Raw genomic sequence first — 20,196 nt, forward strand, 5'->3', positions numbered from 1 at the left:
TGTGTATCAATACATAAAAGGTTCAATAAGAGTGCACTTAAAACGCCAGATAATTAAAGTAGGAGTGACCAGTTTTTAATATCTTAAAACATCTGTGCAACATTGTTCAAACGTTACATCACTGTATGACCCGTCATGTTTACAATATGTACAAAATAAAAAACGGCTGCTGACATGAAATAATAGACAACGCCAAACAATGAGAAAATATGGAACTTCACACTATTTGTCCTAGCACCCACAATGCAACAAATGACATCAAGTGCACAACACACTTTACAAAGGAGTCTACTTTTTGTAAAGTACACACACACACACACACACACACATTAGTGAGAACTTAGTTACATGTGGAAAAAACAACACTGACAACAGCAACATGTTAATAACACACAAATAAAGATTCAAAGAGCAAGCAAGGGTAAGAAAAACAGCACACACACACACCTCCAAAAATAAAACACACACACACACACACACGTGTGAATAAATTGTGCTGCACTGACCATTTGACCGACAACAGAAAGGTAAAAGTGAAAAGACGTTATACAACATGGGGTTTGAACATGAGACTGACTGGGTCTGTCGGTCGTTGCACAAGGGCAGAATGAACTTCACGTGTTCTCTCGACTGCTCTCAAGAGTATTTGAGAAAAGCTTCATTAAAAGCATGAATACTTTTCTAGAAGTAGAGTGAAATACTTTTCTGTCTGGAGTGAATTACAGTTGATCCATCTAGACATGGTTTGAATAACATGAACGGTTACACAGATTATAATTTTTTATATTTTTTAAAGGTTGACGTTCTGAAGTTGTTTTAATGATTTATGATGTAACTTATTTGTATTGCACACAACACGCTGTAGTGAATATAACAAGTCTGTTTTCAATGGGGCAATAAAACGCATCCAAATCTCATCAGCACAAAACGTAGTGAAGCTGTTCTATATGGGGACAGTCTCCGATTAACACACTTCTATTCAGTAGTGATTTCTCCTCTAAACAACTCCACGACAGCACTGACAGGGCTCGGCCTGAAGGGCCAAACCGACAGGGCTCGGCCTGAAGGGCCCAAACCGACAGGGCTCGGCCTGAAGGCCCAAACCGACAGGGCTCGGCCTGAAGGGCCAAACCGACAGGGCTCGGCCTGAAGGGCCAAACCGACAGGGCTCGGCCTGAAGGGCCAAACCGACAGGGCTCGGCCTGAAGGCCCAAACCGACAGGGCTCGGCCTGAAGGCCCAAACCGACAGGGCTCGGCCTGAAGGGCCAAACCGACAGGGCTCGGCCTGAGGGCCCAAACCGACAGGGCTCGGCCTGAGGGCCCAAACCGACAGGGCTCGGCCTGAAGGCCCAAACCGACAGGGCTCGGCCTGAAGGGCCAAACCGACAGGGCTCGGCCTGAAGGGCCAAACCGACAGGGCTCGGCCTGAAGGGCCAAACCGACAGGGCTCGGCCTGAAGGCCCAAACCGACAGGGCTCGGCCTGAAGGGCCAAACCGACAGGGCTCGGCCTGAGGGCCCAAACCGACAGGGCTCGGCCTGAAGGGCCCAAACCGACAGGGCTCGGCCTGAAGGGCCAAACCGACAGGGCTCGGCCTGAAGGGCCAAACCGACAGGGCTCGGCCTGAGGGCCCAAACCGACAGGGCTCGGCCTGAAGGGCCAAACCGACAGGGCTCGGCCTGAAGGGCCAAACCGACAGGGCTCGGCCTGAAGGCCCAAACCGACAGGGCTCGGCCTGAAGGCCCAAACCGACAGGGCTCGGCCTGAAGGGCCAAACCGACAGGGCTCGGCCTGAAGGGCCAAACCGACAGGGCTCGGCCTGAAGGGCCAAACCGACAGGGCTCGGCCTGAAGGCCCAAACCGACAGGGCTCGGCCTGAAGGCCCAAACCGACAGGGCTCGGCCTGAAGGCCCAAACCGACAGGGCTCGGCCTGAAGGCCCAAACCGACAGGGCTCGGCCTGAAGGCCCAAACCGACAGGGCTCGGCCTGAAGGCCCAAACCGACAGGGCTCGGCCTGAAGGCCCAAACCGACAGGGCTCGGCCTGAAGGCCCAAACCGACAGGGCTCGGCCTGAAGGCCCAAACCGACAGGGCTCGGCCTGAAGGCCCAAACCGACAGGGCTCGGCCTGAAGGCCCAAACCGACAGGGCTCGGCCTGAAGGGCCAAACCGACAGGGCTCGGCCTGAAGGCCCAAACCGACAGGGCTCGGCCTGAAGGCCCAAACCGACAGGGCTCGGCCTGAAGGGCCAAACCGACAGGGCTCGGCCTGAAGGCCCAAACCGACAGGGCTCGGCCTGAAGGCCCAAACCGACAGGGCTCGGCCTGAAGGCCCAAACCATCACTTCTTTCTTTCCATACTAATATGACATACTGCCCATTATGCATTTTAAACGTTTCTTCTATCCTTTAAACTATTATTGTACTATCTGCACTGGTTTTAATGAATCATTTAGGTTGTTAAAAGTTGATTCTGAATTATTATTATTTTTTTTAAAGATCGCATGCTGCCTAAATATATAGTGAAGCATTTTCAGACCTTATGCTTATAAATAAGCATGGTCCCCAGAGACTGGAGATACGCAACCTTAACTTTCTGGAAGGAGGCAGTCAATGACCTCTTCAGGACATGGTCTACTGTAACAAACACGACAGAAGAGATAGCTAGCAGAAGGGAAAAACACAGTAGGACACAACGTCACGGGATCCAAAAAGAACACATTTGAAATCAGACTGGAAAACAGTCAGGTTAATGGCTAAACTGAATACAGCATATTTCTGTGTCAAATAAACACGTAAGGCTTTGAGTTTATAACTCTCGGTTGTATTATTGCCATCTAGAATATTGTAAAGCTTAAAATAAATATGAAATACTGTACATAAATAATTTATAACAAATAAACTACACATAAGGCCCCTAAATTGTAGGATGAACTCTTTTCCACCATTTTACCTCAGGCAGTTAGTGTTATTTTCACAATCCACTCTTACGTCATATGCTTGTGGTTGGTTACGTGATCTAAAGCTATAGCTGTGTGATAAAATGATGACACTGTTTGAAAATGATATTAAGAAAAATAAAATCACATCAAAAAGAACATTTAAATGAGGAAAAAACAGCTGACTGGTATTGGACAACAGTCTGTTGGTTTTAGTAGGTTGAGATCCTGGAATTAGAAGGATGCTTCATTCCAATCATCCTGTTTCTATGGTAACCCTAGAAACAGAAAGCCTTTCAGCTGGTAAAGTTCACTCTGTTTTTAAAACGCATAAAATGAACAAACACTTAGTGGTGTTGAAGTGAAGCCCGTTTCTCCTGGGTCTGGATTCAGAAAGCGTCTCAGAGTTGGGGGTGCTGAACTAGGATCAGTCTCGCCCCTCTTAGATCCTAATTAAGATGATGTGGACAAAGGGGGGAGGGGGGGGGCCCTGATCCTACTGCTACTGCCAGTGATGATCTAGTAGCAGGCCCCCCTCTGTATATGTCATCTTATTCATTATAATATTAAAAGTGAAACTGATCCGTGATCAGCACTCCTACTCCCCCCGAATGCTTTCTGAATACAGACCCTGCTGGTCAATCCAATAAACAGCAGGTCTATAACATCACCATGTAAAAGCTTCCGGCTGTATCTCGTCTTTCCATGTCCCTTGCATACAGTCAGAACGTCTGCGTGTGCTGAATAAAAACCAGGACATCGGTGCACTTCTGCTGCTGCTGCTTTGTACAATACAAGTTCACATGTGCATTATTAAGTATGTTGTACATTACCAGTGTACAATATTTACATACGTTTTTTTAATATTCATGAAATCTTCCGTATTACCTATATACATGTTGAAAATGTATCAGAAATATTTGGACTGTCTATTTTCTTTAAAATGTAATATTTTTCTTCTATTTATCAGTTTTTTTTTTAAATACGTTATTCTAGAAAAAATAGTTGTCATTCAGCTAGCTGTAGACAAATTACAACCGTTGTTTTTTAACAGTTGAAATTCAAAACTGTCATATTTTTGTTTGTCTTTTCCAGGACTTTCAATGTCAGTCAGCTAGGGAGGTCGTGGGACGATAATGTACCACGACTATCCATATTGTAGCACCTGGTTGGAGTTCAAAGGTCGCGGCGGGGGCGGTCTGAACCGTTGTTCCAAGGCTGGGCACTGGCTAGATACTGGACTGTCATTAGCTGACCAAACACATTCAACGTTATCTGGAGATCTTTCTCCTCTTGGGCTTGGGCAGCTTCACCTGTCTGTCTCTGGAAGGGATCTGATGAACCTGAGGACAGAGAAGACATAATACATTAATGCATGACCAGGGCTCTAATTTAACTGGGTGGTTCCGGCCCTGAATGCTGAATGGCTGACAGTCGTGGTATTATCAGACTGTATACCCAGGTATGACATTTATTTTTTAACCCAAACCCTAACTTTTAACCTTAAAATTTAACCCTAACCTAAGGACAGAGAAGACAATAGAAGATGTATTAATAGCAACCAAACAACCCAGTCTCTGTTGGCTTGTGCAGGTAGTAGAGTACATTCTACAGTGTTTAATGGCACCTGAGTTCAGACAGAACTCCACAGACATCCTAATCTGACTAAGCTGTCCTCTTTTCCACTCAAAGTGTCTGGTTTCATATTTCGCCTGTCTGAATTCAGAGGAAAGGCAGCAAGATGCATTAACAGCACAGTGAATCCTTTTCAAATTGAAATGTGGTGCTGGTTGAGGGGTTGTTGCAGCTTGTTTATGTAATCCTCTGACTGGGGTGTGTGTGTGAGGTGTCTCCCGGCTGACACAGAGACAGCTCTTTGATCAACAGTGGCTGTAGTCTTAGTTCTGCTCAGCTTAGCCTGGGGGACAGTCTAGAGAGGGAGGGAGGGAGTAGAGGGAGACAGGAGGGGCAAAGGGAGAGAGGTAGAGGGAGAGAGGTAGAGGGGCAAAGGGAGAGAGGTAGAGGGAGAGAGGTAGAGGGGCAGAGGGAGAGAGGTAGAGGGACGGGGGTAGAGGGGCAGAGGGAAAGGGGCAGAGGGAGAGAGGGAGAGAGGAGGAGGGGCAGAGGGAGAGGAGGAGGGGCAGAGGGAGCGAGGAGGAGGGGCAGAGGGAGAGAGGAGGAGGGGCAGAGGGAGAGAGGAGGAGGGGCAGAGGGAGGGAGGAGGAGGGGCAGAGGGAGGGAGGGAGGGGCAGAGGGAGAGAGGAGGAGGGGCAGAGGGAGAGAGGAGGAGGGGCAGAGGGAGAGAGGAGGAGGGGCAGAGGGAGAGAGGAGGAGGGGCAGAGGGAGAGAGGAGGAGGGGCAGAGGGAGAGAGGAGGAGGGGCAGAGGGAGAGAGGAGGAGGGGCAGAGGGAGAGAGGCGGAGGGGCAGAGGGAGAGAGGCGGAGGGGCAGAGGGAGAGAGGCGGAGGGGCAGAGGGAGAGAGAAGGAGGGCAGAGGGAGAGAGAAGGAGGGCAGAGGGAGACAGAGAGGAGAGGCCATCTGCGAGAGCATGGTGTTCTAATCTTTCTAGATGGTACTAGTATACTCACAGTCCCTGACATCTTGTCCAGCTCACTCATGGCCTCATGTATAGCAGCTTCTAAATGATTATTCAACTTCCCAGCTCTGTTGGGAACAATGAAAACAAAATCATGTCTCAGAAACATCAATAAGTCCATACCTAAACACTCAGCATTTTCTTTTTTGCTTTGGACAAAAACATGAATAGATTTGTTCAACTCTGCCTCCTGCTACGCAGGGATAAAGTATGCAATTATAACATGAGCTGTAAGCAATGACACGGACTGTGGTCCAGGTACATTTTTACAGAACATTGAGGGAGAAGAGCTAAGGTAAGCACTCTGTGTGTGTGTGTGTGTGTGTGTGTGTGTGTGTGTGAGAGAGAGAGAGAGAACAGGTGCAGTGGAGGAGGTTTTTCATCATCAGGGGGTAATGACGAGCCAGCCAGGGCAGCCTCAGGAGTAATGACTAGCCGGCCAGGGCATCCAGGGGGTAATGACTAGCCAGCCAGGGCATCCAGGGGGTAATGACTAGCCAGCCAGGGCATCCAGGGGGTAATGACTAGCCAGCCAGGGCATACAGGGGGTAATGACTAGCCAGCCAGGGCATCCAGGGGGTAATGACTAGCCAGCCAGGGCATCCAGGGGGTAATGACTAGCCAGCCAGGGCATACAGGGGGTAATGACTAGCCAGCCAAGGCATAAAGGGGGTCATGACTAGCCAGCCAGGGCATACAGGGGGTAATGACTAGCCAGCCAAGGCATAAAGGGGGTCATGACTAGCAGGCCAGGGCATACAGGGGGTCATGACTAGCAGGCCAGGGCAACACCAGGGCATCAACAGGGGGTAATGGCTAGCCAGCCAGGGCAACGCCAGGGGGTAATGACTAGCCAGCCAGGGCATCAAAAGGGGGTAATGACTAGCCAGCCAGGGCATCAACAGGGGGTAATGACTAGCCAGCCAGGGCAACACCAAGGGGTAATGACTAGCCAGCCAGGGCAGCATCAGCAGGGGGTAATGACTGGCCAGCCAGGGCATCATCAGCAGGGGGTAATGACTAGCCAGCCAGGGCAACACCAGGGGGTAATGACTAGCCAGCCAGGGCATCATCAGGGGTAATGAATAGCCAGCCAGGGCATCATCAGGAGTAATGACTAGCCAGCCAGGGCAGCACCAGGGGGTAATGACTAGCCTGCCAGGGCAGTACCAGGGCATCATCAGGAGTAATGGCTATCCTACCAGAGCACTCTCAGAACATCATCAGCAGTTAATGACTATCCTGCCAGGGCAGCACCAGGGCATCATCAGGGGTAATGACTAGCCAGCCAGGGCATCATAAGGCGTAATGACTATCCTGCCAGGGCATAATCAGGGGGTAATGACAAGCCAGCCAGGGCATCATCAGGGGTAATGACTAGCCAGCCAGTGCATCATCAGGGGAATGACTAGCCAGCCAGGGCATCATCAGGGGTAATGACTAGCCAGCCAGGGCATCATCAGGGGTAATGACTAGCCAGCCAGGGTATCATCAGGGGCAATGACTAGCCAGCCAGGGCATCATCAGGGGTAATGACTAGCCAGCCAGGGCATCATCAGCGGTAATGACTAGCCAGCCAGGGCATCATCAGCGGGTAATGACTAGCAAGCCAGGGCATCATCAGGGGCAATGACTAGCCAGCCAGGGCATCATCAGGGGTAATGACTAGCCAGCCAGGGCATCATCAGGGGTAATGACTATCCAGCCAGGGCATCATCAGGGGTAATGACTAGCCAGCCAGGGCATCATCAGGGGTAATGACTAGCCAGCCAGGGCATCATCAGGGGTAATGACTAGCCAGCCAGGGCATCATCAGGGGTAATGACTAGCCAGCCAGGGCATCATCGGGGGGTAATGACTAGCCAGCCAGGGCATCATTGGGGGGTAATGACTAGCCAGCCAGGGCATCATTGGGGGGTAATGACTAGCCAGCCAGGGCATCATCGGGGGGTAATGACTAGCCAGCCAGGGCATCATCAGGGGGTAATGACTAGCCAGCCAGGGCATCATCAGGGGTAATGACTAGCCAGCCAGGGCATCATCAGGGAAGCAGCAGTCCCAAAAACACCCTATTCAGTGCATTACTTTGACCAGGGCTCAGAGTGGGACAAAGAGTACAGACAGGTGATTCAGTAGTCAGTGGTATTAACCTCTCCTCAACACAGAGCAGCCAGCCAGGATGGAACTAGCCAGCCAGGATGGAACTAGCCAGCAAGGATGGAACTAACCAGCTAGGATGGAACTAGCCAGCCAGGATGGAACTAGCCAGCCAGGATGGAACTAGCCAGCCAGGATGGAACTAGCCAGGCAGGATGGAACTAACCAGCCAGGATGGAACTAACCAGCCAGGATGGAACTAACCTGGCCCATCAACATTCTAGAATGGAATTCCACTCTTATAATAGAGCAAATAAAACACATCTGTTCATCTTTTTAAAACACAGGAGAAACTGGTTCCACATACACACTGATGTAAATCATCACAACATGTCCCATCCATCCTACAGCAATATAAAACTTACTTTCTGTTCCTCTTGGTCGCTCTGTCAAGGGCCTCTAGGTCATGTGACAGTGTTTTCAGCTTCTCAGTCTCCACCTGGGGTAATAACAGATGTCAGACAGTGTTGTCAGCTTCTCCGTCTCCACCTGGGGTAATAACAGATGTCAGACAGTGTTTTCAGCTTCTCCGTCTCCACCTGGGGTAATAACAGATGTCAGACAGTGTTTTCAGCTTCTCCGTCTCCACCTGGGGTAATAACAGATGTCAGACAGTGTTGTCAGCTTCCCCGTCTCCACCTGGGGTAATAACAGATGTCAGACAGTGTTGTCAGCTTCTCCGTCTCCACCTGGGGTAATAACAGATGTCAGACATTATGTTGGGTCTAAGAATAGGACCAAAAGCCTGACTAGGTCCCATCAACACGACCATCAGTAGCAGAAGTAGTGATCGCCGACAGTTACTCTCATCTAAAAAGGTACAAAAGTCAAGTCAATAGTGAAAGAAAACTAGATTTGTGGGTGTGTATTTCTCTTTCACCTGTCTCTGAAGACATCTCACCTTGCTGTCCTCTCTGAGCTGCAGGCTGCCATGGTGATGGTTGTGCCCCGCCTCCTCCCCTGACAGTTTACCAGGCCAGGATGGGAACCCTTTAAAGCCCTGTCCCCAGACCAGATCCCCCATGTTAAACGTCCTGGGTCTATAGTGGAGCATCTCTGACGATGGGCTGTCCGGCTGCCTCAGGTCCTCCTCGCTGCTCAGGGACTTGGTGTCAGACGGGCTGGGGACACAGCCTCCGTTGAAGTGACCGTTGTAGTGGCCCACGTACTCTTTAACCAACGGACCCTCCAGGCTGGTGGAGGAGCTGGGAGACTGGTCGTCCCCGGTTAGGTCCCCCTGTCTGGGGGGGCCGAGGGGGTCAGACACACCGTACCCCCGTAGAGAGAACTGGACCTGGGGGGGTCCGACGCCACCTCCGTTCATATGGGCGCATCTCTCCACAGTCTGATCCAACCTCTCTTTGTAGTTAACGATGTTCACGGCCGTCCGGTTGCAGTTGTTGAAGCGGTTGAATCCATCCTCCAGGAAGGCCTTGTCTGAGGGGACGGGGAGAGAGTGGTGGTGACCTTCGTGGGGGGAGCTGTCGGCTGGACAGGGGGGTGCAGGAGCAAGACTCCCAGGTCTCTCCATACAGGGGCTGCTGCGGACATGAGTGGAGCACTCTAGGAACTCCTCACCGCCCCATGCCGTGTGACCTCTGTCCAGACTTCCGGAGTACCCAGTCTCGCCTTCCCACTGCCCCCTGGGGGTGCCATGGCCTGGGGATCTGAAGTAGTCCTGGTGGGAGGCCTCTGGAAGTGCTCCCTGACCCTCGGGGATGCTAACAGTACTCTTCCCCTGACCAGAGTGCTTCCGGGGCCGTCCTGCTCTGACCTGCCTGGGTCTGGGCTGTTGGCTCAGGGTCGGTGTCTGCTCCCCCTCCTGGTGCGCCACCCGGTGGCCACTATGGCTGACTGCAGCATGGCTGTGAGGGAGGTTGTGGTTGATGCTGACCTGCTCCCCTACGGAGTTAGTGAAGGCAGTCATGGTGCTGAGAGTGGGTACCGGGCTGGACTGGGTAGTGCCACTAACCGTGGTGGTGATGACTACATGCATTCCTTTACTGGCCGCATCCACCACAGCCCTGTAGATGGCATCTACAGACTCCACCCCTCCGCTGGGTAGCCTATCAGAGCCGTGCATCCCTGGGGGAAGCCCCTCTCCCTGAGTCTGTTGCATCTCCTGTTGGCTGACACCAAACTGGGTGTGTGACAGCATCCCCTGAGACTCAGGAAGTGATGTCATACCAGACTGAGAGATCATCTGTGAGTGAGGGACTGAAATGCTGTTGTCTGGCAAACACCCCTGAAACAACACAGACGTAAAGTTCATTGAGAGAAAACTGAAAACGTGTCATTATCACTCCTAGCATGTCAGAGCAGGAGGACGGAATGTATCATGTAGATCATCCACCCGTAGTGAAGAGTGAATCAGATAATCTTGTCATCTCTATTCATTCTATTTCTATCTGCAACGCTCAGAGCGTTTCACGTCACTGAACACACCCGTCAAACAGACAGACTAACCTGGAAGTTCTGGAACAGGCAGGCCATAGGGTGGGCGTTGGAGGAGTTGTTGTTTTCAGGGAAGCCAGGTTGCTGTGAGCCCTGGTAGCCAGGAGGGAGGCCCTGCATGGCCCGCTGAATGCCCTGATGAAGCTGCTGCTGCTGGGCATGACGCTGCTGGAACACCTGGGTACCACCGCTGGAGCTGTTGATGACGTGGGGCTGGAGGCTGGTCATGCTGCAGTTTACGAGGTTAGATGGGTCTCCTGTTGGGGTGGAAGAATAATACTGTTCATTGTTATTTTCAAATCAGGGAAATTCCACACCGTAACTGCCTGGAGAAGACAGGTCAGAGGGGTAACTCAATTCTGAGCCAAATGATGGAAGAAGAGTGGGATAATGGAAATTCTTGTAATTGAACAAATAAACTGGAGAGCCTGATGGCTTAGGCTGTAGTACTGTTCTCCACTCCTCACAGGTCTATTTTCTCCTCCTCACTAGCTCCCGTCCTCTCACTAGTCTAGCTCCTCTCCTCCTCGCTCACTAGCTCTCCTCCTCGCTCACTAGCTCCCCTCCTCTCACTAGTCTAGCTCCTCTCCTCTCACTAGTCTAGCTCCTCTCCTCTCACTAGTCTAGCTCCTCTCCTCTCACTAGTCTAGCCCCTCTCCTCTCACTAGTCTAGCCCCTCTCCTCTCACTAGTCTAGCCCCTCTCCTCTCACTAGTCTAGCTCCTCTTCGCTCACTAGCTCCCGCCCTCTCACTAGTCTAGCTCCTCTCCTCCTCACTCACTAGCTCCCCTCCTCTCACTAGTCTAGCTCCCCTACTCTCACTAGTCTAGCTCCTCTCCTCCTCGCTCACTAGCTCCCCTACTCTCACTAGTCTAGCTCCTCTCCTCCTCGCTCACTAGCTCTCCTCCTCTCACCAGTCTAGCTCCTCTCCTCTCACTAGTCTAGCTCCTCTTCGCTCACTAGCTCCCGCCCTCTCACTAGTCTAGCTCCTCTCCTCCTCACTCACTAGCTCCCCTCCTCTCACTAGTCTAGCTCCCCTACTCTCACTAGTCTAGCTCCTCTCCTCCTCGCTCACTAGCTCCCCTACTCTCACTAGTCTAGCTCCTCTCCTCCTCGCTCACTAGCTCTCCTCCTCTCACCAGTCTAGCTCCTCTCATCAGTCTAGCTCCTCTCACCAGTCTAGCTCCTCTCCCCAGTCTAGCTCCTCTCCTCAGTCTAGCTCCTCTCCTCCTCTCACCAGTCTAGCTCCTCTCCTCACCAGTCTAGCTCCTCTCCTCACCAGTCTAGCTCCTCTCCTCCTCTCACCAGTCTAGCTCCTCTCCTCCTCTCACCAGTCTAGCTCCTCTCCTCCTCTCACCAGTCTAGCTCCTCTCCTCCTCTCACCAGTCTAGCTCCTCTCCTCCTCTCACCAGTCTAGCTCCTCTCCTCCTCTCACCAGTCTAGCTCCTCTCCTCCTCTCACCAGTCTAGCTCCTCTCCTCCTCTCACCAGTCTAGCTCCTCTCCTCCTCTCACCAGTCTAGCTCCTCTCCTCCTCTCACCAGTCTAGCTCCTCTCCTCCTCTCACCAGCCTCTGCCTCTCACCAGCCTCCCCTCCCAAGCTCCTCACCTCCCCTCACTAGACGCCACTCTCCTCCCCTCCACTCTCACTAGCCTCCCTCCCCAGCTCCCCCAATAGCCTCTGCCCTTCACTAGCCTCCCCTCCCACTAGCCTCCCCTCCCACTAGCCTCCCCTCCCACAAGCCTCCCCTCCCACAAGCCTCCCCTCCCACAAGCCTCCCCTCCCTTCCCACTAGCCTCCGCAGTGCTCAACCAGTGTGGCTGCACTGCTATGATATAGTGGTGATGGTTGCCGGGGAGGTTGCTATGGGAACGGTGTGATTGGTGGTGCTGTCTGAGCCGTGGCTTATTTCAGAGGTTGCAGCCTGGAAGAAGACTGGGGGTTGAGGAAGGGATGTGATTTAATGGCCTAGGCAGGGGGATGGGGTCAGAGGCAGGGCTGGATGCTTGGATGGTGGTGGCTGGGGAGGGGGAGCTGTCTGGGCATGAGGTAGGAGAAGAGAAGTGCTTGGTTGGAATGAACCCATCTAGGGAGATAGGCTAGCAGTCCACAACGAGATGAAAGATAGCCACTATGCTTCCTGATAAACATATGCCATATCTTATAGTATTTAACATTATTTCCTGCTATCGTGTTCACACAACAGTAGGCCAAATACAGCCATGTGTAACACAGTGGGCCAAAGGAAAAAATGATCTATTCAGTTAGGCCTATATCAGAGCAGACACATAATAAGGCTAATGAAGGAACACAACCCTTCTCCAAAGGCTTCACCCAGGCCTCCATTCAGAAGCAAGCGTTACTATAGCTACCAGCCAGCTCACACCAGCTCTTCACTATATCTGGTCAAGAGCTCGTTTCTTAAAAAGGAGGGAGAAAAAAAGATCTGTTTTCATGTTATTCTGCCACTGAGCTGAGCACTGCAACTAGCATGCTAATAAAGAGAGAAGCCACAATGATTATACAAACATGAGGGACAGCCTCTCAACGTACACTCTCTACGAGAGACTAAAGACTGTCGTTCAACTCAAAGGCCATCTAGGTGGATTTATCAAACTCGCACACCATCACAGAGCAAAGCGCGATCATCGAACAAAGTGTGCGTTTCTCTCAGTAGCTCACCTGGCTCCGAGATGATTGGACCACAACTCCCATCATTGTTGCCGAGTGTCATTCCTGACATACTAGTCCTTCCCAGCGCAGCGTGAAGGTGACTGTGCTGCTGCTGATGCTGCGGATGTAGATGTTGACTTGGGTGGGACAGTGGTGGTGGGTTAGTGTTAGGATGGTGGCTCAGGGGCATGTTCCCTGGGCCAAGGCCCACTTGTCCACCGGGCCCCAGAGGGCCACAGTTCACCAAAGAATTGGCTTGGATCTGGTTCATCAACCCTGGGAACCGAGGGCTGTGAGAATGAGGGCCTCCAGAGTCTATACTCCGGCAGTACATACCTTGACCCTCCCCTTGGCCTAGCATCCTCTGTTGGGCCAGTAGGCTCTGCTGCTGGGAGGCTCCAGGAGGCATGACCCCAGCCACATCGCTGTAGTGCATCTGACCAGGTCCTGGGGGGCCTACAGGGCCTTGGTGCTGGTTATGGTGGTTGTTGTGGTTGCTCATGGACTGAAGCAGCTGGGCCATGGAGGTGTTGGTCTGTAGGCCCCCAAGCCGGGCCACTTTCCTCAGCTGTTCTGCTGAGCTTGGTAGTGGTAGCCTGGGACCTGGACCTCCACCCATGTTAGGAGACTTGTTGAGCATGTTGAAGACCATGCTGTCGTGGTGGTTGAGGGAGTTGTTGGGCGGTGGTGGGCCTGGCGGCTGCTGCTTGCGCTTACGGAGCAGGGGGTCTCCTCTGTCTCTCTGCTGGGCCATGAGCTTGTCCCGGAGGGCAGCCCGACCGCTCTGGCCCCCTGCTGCTGCTGCTTCCGCAGTGGAGGGCATGGTGGGGTTAGGGGGAAGCATGGGGTTTAAAGTGCTGCTTCTGGGCCTCTCTATGCCGCTGAGAGGGCCACTGGGATGCCCAACTCCACTACTACCACCATTACCATCAACCCTACCTGGGCCTCCACCTCTACTGCCAGTCTCACTGCTGTTGTCACCGTGTTTGTTTTGATTTGCTAGCTGTGCTTTGGCTGCTGCTGACAGTAGGCTGCTGGCGGGGAAGGACGCAGCATTCTGCTGGTTCACGATCTGGTTGAGGGGCATCCCTAACAGTCCTGGGTGGTTCTGTCCCTTCTGGTTCTGGGCCTGGTGAGGAGCAGCGATGGAGGGGCCAGAGGAGGTGGCAGAGGGGTACATGCCGGGGTTGTTGTGCTGGGTGTTGATAGCGTTCTGGTTACTCATCTCAACCAGCAGCTGACTGGGTAGGTCTTTGTACTGGTGAAGTGGGTGTGAGTCAGGCTTGGCAGAGGAGGGGCTGGAGGGCATGTTAATGGGCATGGCGGGCCGGGGGGAGCGAGGAGGAGCCTTCATCCCGCCACACGGACCCTGACTGGGGCCTGAGGGCATGGCAAAGCTCCCATGGTCCGAGGAGGTGGAGGAGGAGCGAGAGCGCTGGGGAGAGGCCTCCATCCTGCTGCCCAGGACAGGGCCTGACATGTGGACTGGGGAGGTGACGGGGGAGGGGGACATGGAGGTGGTTATGGAGGTCTGATGTTGAGTCCTCTGCATGTGACCTCCATGGCTGTGGCCCACTGGGCCGGGTTTGACAGTGGGGAGAGGGAGGTTGCTTGGCAAGGGGACAATGGCGGGAGGAGGGTGGTTGTTCATGTTTACATTCATCATTGGTACCTGAGAGGAGTGGACACTAGGGTGGAAGTTGGAGTTTGTTTTGGAGTTTGTCTGGCTGATACTGATGCTAGGCTTGCTGGGGATGGGGTCTAGGATGCCTAACGGGTCCTTTTCAGAGGTCATCTGCTTTTTCTGGAGGGTACAGGAGGGAGGTATGGCAGACGGGGGGCCAGGGTGTGGGGCGCTGGGCTGTGTATTGAGGTGAAACGGTGGTCGTATGGAAATATCCATACTGGGGGATCTGGGGAAGTTACACACAGGCTTCTTCATCATGACTGGGCTTTTGGCAGTGGCGGTAGGGGAGAGGGGTGTGCTAGTCCTTCCTGCCATAGCGCAGGACGTCTGGGTCCCAGTCGGAGAACCGTGGAGGAGCATCCCTGGTGGGGAGAGAGGCGTTCTGTTGGCCCCGTGGATGGGGCTGGAGCTGGTGGCTCCAGGGAAGCCACAGGGGTTGTTTCTAAACCCATCTGGGCTCCCCAGAGGATCAGACCTGAGGCTAGGGGAGAGTGGTGACCCGTCCCTGGGCCCATAGAGCTGGGAGCCGGGGCCCCCTGGACTCAGCATGCTACCATAGCCAGAGCAGTACGAAGACCTGGGCCCAGGCTCACTGCTCAGTCTCTGCTGTCTGTTGGGATAACCAGGGTAAAGCTCCAGCTGCTGGGGTGGACCTCCTAGCTCTTGGGGAAAGTGCCGGTGACCTGCTGCAGCCGCCATCATCATTTTGAAAGGGTTCTTGCAGTTGGGAACCACAGAGTTGGGTAGCGGTGACTGGTGAGATGTATTCCGTATTGCTCGGGGATTCGTGGAATGTGACGGGGCCATTGATGTTGAACCTGAGGGGGAAGAGAAGTGAAATGAGTGTTCAAGCTGAAAGCTGCAATAGAGGAAACAGCACCACTGTTTGCCTGAGGACATCTGTTATTGTTGATGAAAGAGAAGAGGAGATTCACCACTGTGGAGGGAGAGGAAAAAAGGCTTGATTGTTCTATCGCTCATAAAATGTCAGAGTGATTATAAACAGTGTTTGTTGTTTGAAGCATCGTCTCTGTTTTTGTAATACCGCAAAGAGACGCAGCAGTTTCACCATTACGGATTCCAGCTTTATAACATTGAAAGTGTTTAATGTCCTTGTGAAGCCAATTTCAAAATGTCCACTTTTTTTTCCTGACCTTGTTCTATATCACCCATGAAACAGTCTGAAATCTGTGAGAAATGTATCATTGGAAAACAACCAAAACAGTAGTGATACACAGTGACTAGGATACTTACTTGTACCTCCACCGGGACTGGTAAGGGTCAGAGCAGGGTGTGGTAGCGCCATAGTTTTGTGTAGAGTGGCCACAGCCAGCAGCTTTCTCTTATGGATACACAGCTTGGTGACGTCTTCATCTGCCCTCACGTCCTCTGCCGTCCTCTGTTTAACGGCAGCCCCCGGATCAAAGTTAAACACCTGAGGAAAGGAGAGTCAGCTCTCTGTTACCTGGCCTGTCTTGGTGAAAGGAGCGGCGTTTATCCACAAGGAAGTACATAAAGTAAACATCAGTAAAATTTGGAACGTCCGCTACTTGTCAGGTCATATCCTCCTCCAAGCCTCCTGCTTCTCCAGAAGACCACATCACATTTGCATATGAATACATATTGGCCTTGCCTTGAATAGGAACGCAGTTCCCTTCCTAGTCTCAGTTTCAATATAACGCAACACACAAAAAAAGTATAAATTAAGACTGTATGCAGCAGAAAATATAGCCTACTATATCTTTTTTTAAATATAACCTGCTATATGTGGGAAAACAGCCTCTGTTTAATTGAATATCTAGGTTTAACAAAACTGTTCATTGCATCACTTGGGAGTAAACCTTAATCTCCACCCTTAAAAGGGATACTTCGGGATATTGGAAATGAGGCCTGATACTTTTCCCCAGAGTCTGATAAACTTGTGGATACCAGTTTTATTTCTCTGCGTGCGGTTTGAATGAAGTTGCTTACTAGCGCAATTGCTAACTCTGCTAGCATGCTGATTCTGGGGAAGTAGATAAAGGGCCTTGTTGACAAAATCCCAAAGTATCCCTTCAAGCTTTGTGTGGTGTTTCTTTGGCAGCTACGCATTCAGAGAGTCAATTTAGGGTAGCTAAAGACTGAGACAGACAGGACAACCAAGATGGTTAGTGAACGTACCTTTGGGAGGATGAGTGGGCACTCCAGGCCACACTTGCAGGTCCCGTCTGTGAGCAGGTAGCTCTTCACCTGGTCTAGACAGGACAGCACCGAGCCACTGGGACTGGAGGTTACAAACCAAAACTAATGTTTTGAAGAAAAACATTTATCGTCCAATATACATGAGTGTCTCATAAGGAAATGTATCTGTTACTTTATCCCAACCTCTCTGAAAGAAACACACAGGTTGGATAGATGATACTAGCCACCAAGACTGTAGGTTACAAACCAAATAGAAGTGCATCATTGTGGTATCATTACAAAAAAAAACAGAGCACTGCAATGGGTCTTACCTGATGTAGAGGACTCCATTAGTTGGATCCACCTTGCGATGCCAGCCAATAGGGACCTGGACAGGGGCTGTATGCCCCACCCCCTCTGAGACCCCTCCCTTATAGTCCTTTCCTCCATTCATTGTTCTAGTTGGTTTAGTACACAACACCTTAGAGCATATCACACATCAACCAGAGACTTCAGAGTACATGGCATCTTTGTCTTCCAATAAAGAGGACTTTGTAGTGCACTACAATTTCACTCTCAAAGTTGGATGAAGTATGGGCTGGGGTCTGTGTGATGTGAGGCAAGCTCACTGTGAATCCTAACCTTTCAGACCCTTCATAGTTTACTACTGAACACCAACGAGATTTCCATATTTGTCTCGGTCATTCAGAGCCATAGACACTGAATCAGATTCAGAGAGGCTGGGGCAACAGATGGAACCAGGAGTGGCTCATGAAGACATGCTAGGGGTTCCTTCTGGGGCAGGTTATTTGAGGGATTCCCATGGTTCCTGATTGGGACAAATAAAGAAAAGTATTAGAAAACATTGTTGTACGACATCAACCGACATTTTTACACAAAACTACATGCAACAACAAACTGAAAGGTTTGTGTATGTGCAGTTGTTGTTGCCTACATTCATGTTATGTCCAATTCAGACCTACCCACCATTATCTAACGGTGCAGATTTAACATCAGTTTGATACACTGAATAATTCATTGCAGACAAGTTCTGTCAAAGATATAAGAGTGGCACTCTGGGCGTGTAAATGTATTTTCTAAAGACTAAGGATCTTACTATTGTTGTGTGGCCATACGTTGGCCTTGACTGTCGGAAGGCTCAGTGCTGTACTGTCACAGGCTACTAATCCAAGCCCTTGTGTGCTGACTCATAACTGTCCCTGTGTAGGGATGGAGGGAGGGGGAGAGCTAAAGAGGCAACACAAGCATCAGGTTCTATCTGGAGTCAAGGTATGGGCGGACGGGTGGAGAGGCGCCCAGGGTCACAACAAGCAGATGGAAAGAGAGAAGGCTCTGTATTATATGATGTAGCTATGATAGGGACCCGATGCATCGCTGCTTGGCACTCAGCGTTAAGGAGATTGATTGAGGGTAAAGGCCCTGTTATAGACTAGCGTCTTGTCCAGAAGGTGTACTGTACATCAAGCTGCCTCACAATACAGAAACAGGAGATGAGCCGCTCCACTTGCACAAGCCAAGGCTACTTACTACTTATGATAGTTGATTATGTAAAACCTCTATTCACTGTCAAAGAACACCTAATCGTCTTTATGGAAATCATCATGCCAAAAACACTGAATATGAATACGGGGCTACAGGGCTAATACATCTATGACAAATCTCCTGTGTGAGGATTTGATTTGGTGAAAGATCTACTGGCTGAACCTCTGGAATGTCATGGGGCTGACACATCAGACTGGGCCCATTTTGGGTTGCAGAAAAGCCACGACCCATTTATGACAGCAGGCATAATGGCATTGCACAGCTCTCTGTGAGTCAGGTGTTGCATTTCCACAATATATTTTGAGAAATGACAGCAGGTAGCTCACTAACTCTTATTAAACTGACAACCACACGAAGATGAGGAAGAAAGACACACACCTGTACTGCTGCGAAACTAGGCTATTGTTAATAATTGGCACGATCTATAATGGCAAGCTATTGCACCAAAGAAATCTGAAATGCCAAATCAAATGGCTTGTGGAAATGGCTCGATCAATGCATCATATAGCATAACGTTACTGTACATAGAGCACTCCTTTTCGTCTGCAGAATCAAAAATGTCTAGCTACTATAAATTATTACAAGTTAGCTAGCTACCCAGATAACGTTAGCTAGCTTTGGGGGACATACAGAGTTTTTATCTAGCTAACGTTAGCTAGATAGTGACATAGTTGGCTACCTTGCCAACTGAACTACCTACATAGCTAGCTACTAAACTAGCATATCAGCTGATTTCCAACGTTACTTAACCTAGCTAGCTAACGTTAGCTACAAAGAATCAACATGTTTACTGGTAGGTGGGTGATATCTAGTCACCTGATATTAGCTCACTAACAGTTAGCTAACTCTTCGGTCTAACGTTACAAAGTCTATATAAGACGGTTGTTTTAACGAAGAAAAACAACCACTAGCGGGCCTTATTTAGCCCACCGATAATGACTAGCTATCTAACGTTAGCTAGTAGACAGCTAGCCAAACATGGTTTATCGATGGCAGGCTAGGTAACCAACTTAGCTAAGCTAGCTAACTAGCAGAATGCTAATGCTAGTAAGTAGCTAACGTTAACCGAAAAGCAATTGTAAATAAACATACCCGTGTAATCTAACACAAACTCCAAAACATTAACATGCCTTTAACGATATTCCACTGTACGAAAAAAGTATATCCCGAATTGAAAGTCGAAGTTTTTTAAAATCGTAAACTGGGGAGCGTTGAGCGTATTTTCCAATGTGAAACGTCTCCAGCTAGGGACGAGGCAGAGACAGGCCAGTGAAAGAATAGCTGAGCAGAGGGTTGCTTTGCAAAGACAGGAGCTTTTGAGATTCCAATCTTATTGCATATAAAAACGTTTTTCCATCTTTCAGAGTATCAAATGATTCCTTGAAAGTCCATGGTGGCTGAAATAGTATATTTCAACTCCCTCCAATTTGCTTCTGGCCCTTTAAAAATAAAAATAAAAAGCCTACCCATCAAATGTCTCGGCTGGTTCTCCCTAGGCTTGGGATAAAGATGGAGTGCTTTACTGCTCCTGCGCCTCAGAGAGATGAGGAGAGAGCTGGAGAGCACAGAGTTAGCGCAATTCGGAATCCTTGGGACGTCCTTACCCTAAACCCTAAACCTTGCCTTTTTTCTTTGCCTTTTTTTGCCTCCTTTGCCTTTTTTTTGCCTCCTTTGCCTTTTTTGCCTCCTTTGCCTTTTTTTTGTTGCCTCTTTTGCATTTTTTGCCTCCTTTGCCTTTTTTGCCTCCTTTGCCTTTTTTTGCCTCCTTTGCCTTTTTTGCCTATTTGCCTTTGTCTTTTTAAATTGCAACTCTAAAGGGGTGACGTCAGAATTGGGATGTCCCAAGGATTCCATTTAGTATTTTCCCGAGAGCACAGTGGGGGGAGATGGTTTCTCTGACAGGACTAGAGCAAAGAGCAAAAACAAGAAACACATCGTGTTACACAATTATGGAACCCAACAGAAAAGTGT

The 20,196-nt window shown here is 50.4% G+C and overlaps 1 protein-coding gene across 6 annotated transcripts; it reads right to left on the minus strand.

Annotated features, from left to right (window-relative positions):
• Positions 1-59: 59 nt before the first annotated feature.
• LOC110496975 (methyl-CpG-binding domain protein 5) lies at positions 60-19,881 on the minus strand. Of its 6 annotated transcripts, none has more exons than XM_036951667.1 (10): positions 19,692-19,879; positions 16,995-17,491; positions 16,663-16,765; positions 15,757-15,937; positions 12,825-15,320; positions 10,157-10,401; positions 8,571-9,935; positions 8,056-8,129; positions 5,526-5,601; positions 60-4,280 (listed from the first exon to the last, which is right to left on the minus strand). In XM_036951667.1, the coding sequence occupies exons 2-10, from the start codon at positions 17,114-17,116 to the stop codon at positions 4,209-4,211; spliced, it is 4,734 nt and encodes a 1,577-aa protein (XP_036807562.1). In that variant the 5' UTR covers positions 17,117-17,491; positions 19,692-19,879; the 3' UTR covers positions 60-4,208. The 6 variants fall into 6 exon arrangements, 5 of the variants coding, with proteins under 5 accessions (XP_036807562.1, XP_036807561.1, XP_036807563.1 ...); XM_036951666.1 differs by having other exon boundaries at positions 19,318-19,879; XM_036951668.1 differs by having other exon boundaries at positions 8,592-9,935; positions 19,318-19,878.
• Positions 19,882-20,196: the final 315 nt, after the last annotated feature.

This window comes from Oncorhynchus mykiss, chromosome 18 (assembly GCF_013265735.2).
Source record: "Oncorhynchus mykiss isolate Arlee chromosome 18, USDA_OmykA_1.1, whole genome shotgun sequence".
Classification (NCBI taxonomy): domain Eukaryota; kingdom Metazoa; phylum Chordata; class Actinopteri; order Salmoniformes; family Salmonidae; genus Oncorhynchus; species Oncorhynchus mykiss.

What these genes read in the sequence shown, in the direction of transcription:
- LOC110496975 (XM_036951667.1), bottom strand. Translation starts at nt 17,116, where the DNA reads ATGAATGGAGGAAAGGACTATAAGGGAGGGGTCTCAGAGGGGGTGGGG. An exon ending in AATGGAGTCCTCTACATCAG is followed by an intron (nt 16,766 to 16,994) that starts GTAAGACCCATT and finishes TGTAACCTCCAG; the next exon opens with TCCCAGTGGCTCGGTGCTGT. An exon ending in GCCTGTTCCAGAACTTCCAG is followed by an intron (nt 9,936 to 10,156) that starts GTTAGTCTGTCT and finishes GTGTTGTTTCAG; the next exon opens with GGGTGTTTGCCAGACAACAG.